Source organism: Henckelia pumila, chromosome 2 (assembly GCF_033568475.1).
Source record: "Henckelia pumila isolate YLH828 chromosome 2, ASM3356847v2, whole genome shotgun sequence".
NCBI classification, from domain to species: Eukaryota; Viridiplantae; Streptophyta; class Magnoliopsida; order Lamiales; family Gesneriaceae; genus Henckelia; species Henckelia pumila.
In genome coordinates, this window is record NC_133121.1 from 151415793 (window position 1) to 151419444 (window position 3652).

The 3652-nt window shown below is 34.8% G+C and overlaps 1 protein-coding gene across 1 annotated transcript; it reads right to left on the reverse strand.

Annotated features, from left to right (window-relative positions):
* Window positions 1–1273: 1273 nt before the first annotated feature.
* LOC140882760 (profilin-1) lies at window positions 1274–2960 on the reverse strand. Its single transcript, XM_073288951.1, has 3 exons — window positions 2749–2960; window positions 1988–2125; window positions 1274–1662 (listed from the first exon to the last, which is right to left on the reverse strand). The coding sequence occupies exons 1-3, from the start codon at window positions 2869–2871 to the stop codon at window positions 1528–1530; spliced, it is 396 nt and encodes a 131-aa protein (XP_073145052.1). The 5' UTR covers window positions 2872–2960; the 3' UTR covers window positions 1274–1527.
* Window positions 2961–3652: the final 692 nt, after the last annotated feature.

The following is a 3652-nucleotide window of genomic DNA, read 5'->3' on the forward strand; positions in this document are numbered from 1 at the left end:
ACTACGGCTTTTGCGGAAGAACTCTTCGAAAAAAAGATGAACTTTTTGTGGAACAACAAGCTGCCGGGGAGTAAAGAGACTCGTCGAAAATTTTGTAACATGGCTCATATCAGAAGATGGTCAGAGAATATCTGCCCAGAATGTCCAAACCAGAAGGAGCCAAAATTCGGAAAAACCTTCAAACCCCGAACGGATCGAAAAGATTTTTCTGAGACAAGCAAAGGTGGACAGGGACCACCAAAAACGCGTTTTCCCAGGGGCCCACTGCAAAAGCAAAAGATGCCCCAAAAACAATAAAGAAGGCATGTGAGGAGAATAAATTCAAAAAAAATGTCAAGCATGTGACTCCTCCACTAGTAAAAGATGCCATCGGGCATGTGACTCTCCCACTAACAAAAGATGTCATCAATAATGGCATAAAGAATTCAAGACAGCTGTAAGATTTCCTGAAGTTTCTAGGTGAAACGAGTGGAACTTCAGCTATAAATACAGACATTTGAGGAAGCTGAAGACATCGATCATTTCCTTCAGTTTTCTTACAGATAAAACATTGTAATATTTCTCTTTCTAAGTTTGTATTAAGTTTTAATTTTATGTATTTCAAGAACAAGACTACTATGAGTAGCTAAACTAGTTATCTCCTCCTCTTCAAAAGAGGTTGATTTATGTAATAATATGTTGTCTGAATAAATTTGCGAAGCTCTTCCCTATCATGCTATTTTCATTTAAAAATTAAGCTTTTATTATACGCCTTAAGGTAGGAAACGAAATAAGGCTGTGCTAGCTGCTGCTGAAGGAGTCTGTGTCAGAAACCATCAGTTGCGATCGCGTGGTTTGGTTGTGAGGAGCAACCTGTAAAACCCGATGGACATAACCCGACAACAATGTGGTCAAAGAAGTAATTTGCTTTAATTTACTTACAGAAGCATGATGGGCTAAAACTTATTTTTTAATAAATTGGGAAATAAAGGGTAGAATATGAATTATTTAGTTTCACGGACATGTTTCAGACACTTTTTAATTAATAAGTGATATTTTTAGGATACGAAAAATAAAAGGGATATAATTAACTGTGCAACGAAACTATAGGGATATATTTAGGAATTACCCGGGTTCAAATTAAATAAGAACATGTTATTACTCGCTATACTTCGGAAAGGGACACAATCCTTATATCACGGAGTTTCGATAGGGAATGTGACATTCCTCTAGTCATGGGTGACACACATCTGTGCAAATATCCAAAAACGTTGTAAATGAAACTCGATTCATTTATCTTGTAAGAAAACGAGAAAAATCACAAGAAATACTCAATCTGACACGAGAACTTTTATCAAACAACAAACAACTATATATTATTCAACACATTCAAATCACCATATTTAATAGCTTCTTCTTCTTTTTTCTTTTCTTTTTTCCTTTCAAATGTACTCTTCATAAATCAAATGCAAGGGTTGAAAATGCAATCTTAAGGAACTCGAGAAATCATCGTAGTAATAAGATATATGCTCATCAGGAATCGACGGCCTACAGGCCCTGATCGATGAGATAGTCTCCCATCTTCTCTACAACCATATTACATTGTCCAGGAGTCATTGGTTCCTCGTAGACACCGAAAATGAGAGCTTGCCCTGTTTTCTTCACAGTTATACCACCAGCTCCCTGCATAGATCAACATAAAATACACGAAATTTAATTTACTTTTTTTTTTTTTTTGGGTGATTTGATAGAAACTAACCAAAAGAAAAGCATAAAAGTAAAAGCTAGTATATATCCACTAAAAGAAATACCACCTGTATTGATTAGGAACTAAATAAAGATGGAATTCCAGTCCATATATTACAAAGTGCCAGCTTATAATTAGCTAGCAAGGGGACGTTCATTATTATTAGGACCAAATAAAGAAAGGCCGAAAGCACATAGGGCCTTTGATGGTATGTGTATATATATGTTCGTTTTAAAAGAGTAACAGAGCTAAAAAAGTGACCTTCTTTCCACGGATTACAGCGCCAGGCTCGCCCTGAATCACCATATACTTAGCGCCTCCTAGATATAGTCCGGTAGGAGCAAGAGATCCAGGCTCATCGAAATCTTTCGCGATATTAGCAATCTCTCCAGGCTTGAGCTAAAATCAGATAGTCAAGAATTTGTCAGCGAATTAAACATAGTAGTATAATAATGCTCATCAAGTCTCACAAACTAGCTAGCAAATGCGTAATAGAATTTAATTCAAGTCTGCAGACAAGCGAATGTGAGCCTTGATCGTTGATGAAACAAATATTACAATTTCCATATAACCGATTGAATCACAACAAAATATTTGAAATCCCAAGAAACTGGTGGCATCAACATCCTTTCTTTATATAGGAGAATTTCGCACTTTATCAAGAACCCCATAAAAAGAAATGGATATAATTTAATCACAATTCATTTGAAAGAGATTGAGAAACCGAACTCGAATCCATGCATAAAAACTGCCTAAGAACATCACATCAGGAAGGTTGAAATAACGTGATCCTAATAATACAAAATCAAACATATATATATATAAATCGCCACACAAACAAATGAAAGCCATATTCATGAGATAAATTTTTTTTTTTTTTAAAAAAAGCAAAAAGGATCTAATCAAGATATGATCCAGAAAAACAGATCAAACTCAATCACACCAGATTCGGTAAAAAAAACAACAACAACAACAACAAAAACAAAACGTCGTGCATGAATATGAATTGACGTAAACTGAACCTGGGGAAAGGCAGAGCTCTGAGCCCAAATGTTGCCGTCTTGACCGATGATAGCGGCGGCGGTGAGATGGACGCCGTCCACATCGCACATCAAGTGATCATCGACGTAAGTCTGCCACGACATTATATATATTAATTGTTGAGTATGTAGAAGAAAGATAGATAGATGGGAGAAGGTTGGGTGGAAATGGTGAATGGGGGAGATGTTAATATTATAGTGAGCTAACGAGGCCCGATTATCACGTGATTCAATGAGTGCCATTCATGTTAGATTAAACATGCTCTTCTGGTCTCCCTTCTTACGTGAGGCAACGGAATTAGCTGGCATTATAATATTAATTCTCTCTTAATTTGCTTTTTTTGTTGCCAATATATATATATGGAAAAATCATTAATTTGAAAACAAAATTATATATTTATGAATTTTAAATAAATCTTCAACAATATAAAGGTAACCGCAACCCTAAAATTTTATACTCAACTTCCGCACGGAACTCACAATGTCAAGCAAAAGTTAAAAGAATATGCTCTGTGTACAAATAAAGTTACAAATTGGGTTACAAATTACATTTAAAATAACAAATCTATCCTTAAGCTTAATTTGGAAAAAAATCTTCCAAAATACATTTAGTATAATTTTGTGATTTTTAATGTACTTTGTAACTCAATGTATAAGTCTCATTTTGCATGTAGCATGATATGAAGTTAAAATAACAAAATTTTATAAACTTCTCAACACAATCCTAAGCCCAAAAGAAAACTGCTTTTATAAGTCCCACTAATCATCCCCACACATCATCCTATAATTTTTAGTTACTTAACGGATGTTGGTCATCATGGTTTGAAATCTTAGCATTAATTGGAAAATACTCTTAACTAATCGATGTACTAGCTTTTGGTTTAAA

What these genes read in the sequence shown, in the direction of transcription:
- LOC140882760 (XM_073288951.1), bottom strand. Translation starts at nt 2,871, where the DNA reads ATGTCGTGGCAGACTTACGTCGATGATCACTTGATGTGCGATGTGGAC. An exon ending in AGAGCTCTGCCTTTCCCCAG is followed by an intron (nt 2,126 to 2,748) that starts GTTCAGTTTACG and finishes ATCTGATTTTAG; the next exon opens with CTCAAGCCTGGAGAGATTGC. An exon ending in CTGTAATCCGTGGAAAGAAG is followed by an intron (nt 1,663 to 1,987) that starts GTCACTTTTTTA and finishes TGATCTATGCAG; the next exon opens with GGAGCTGGTGGTATAACTGT.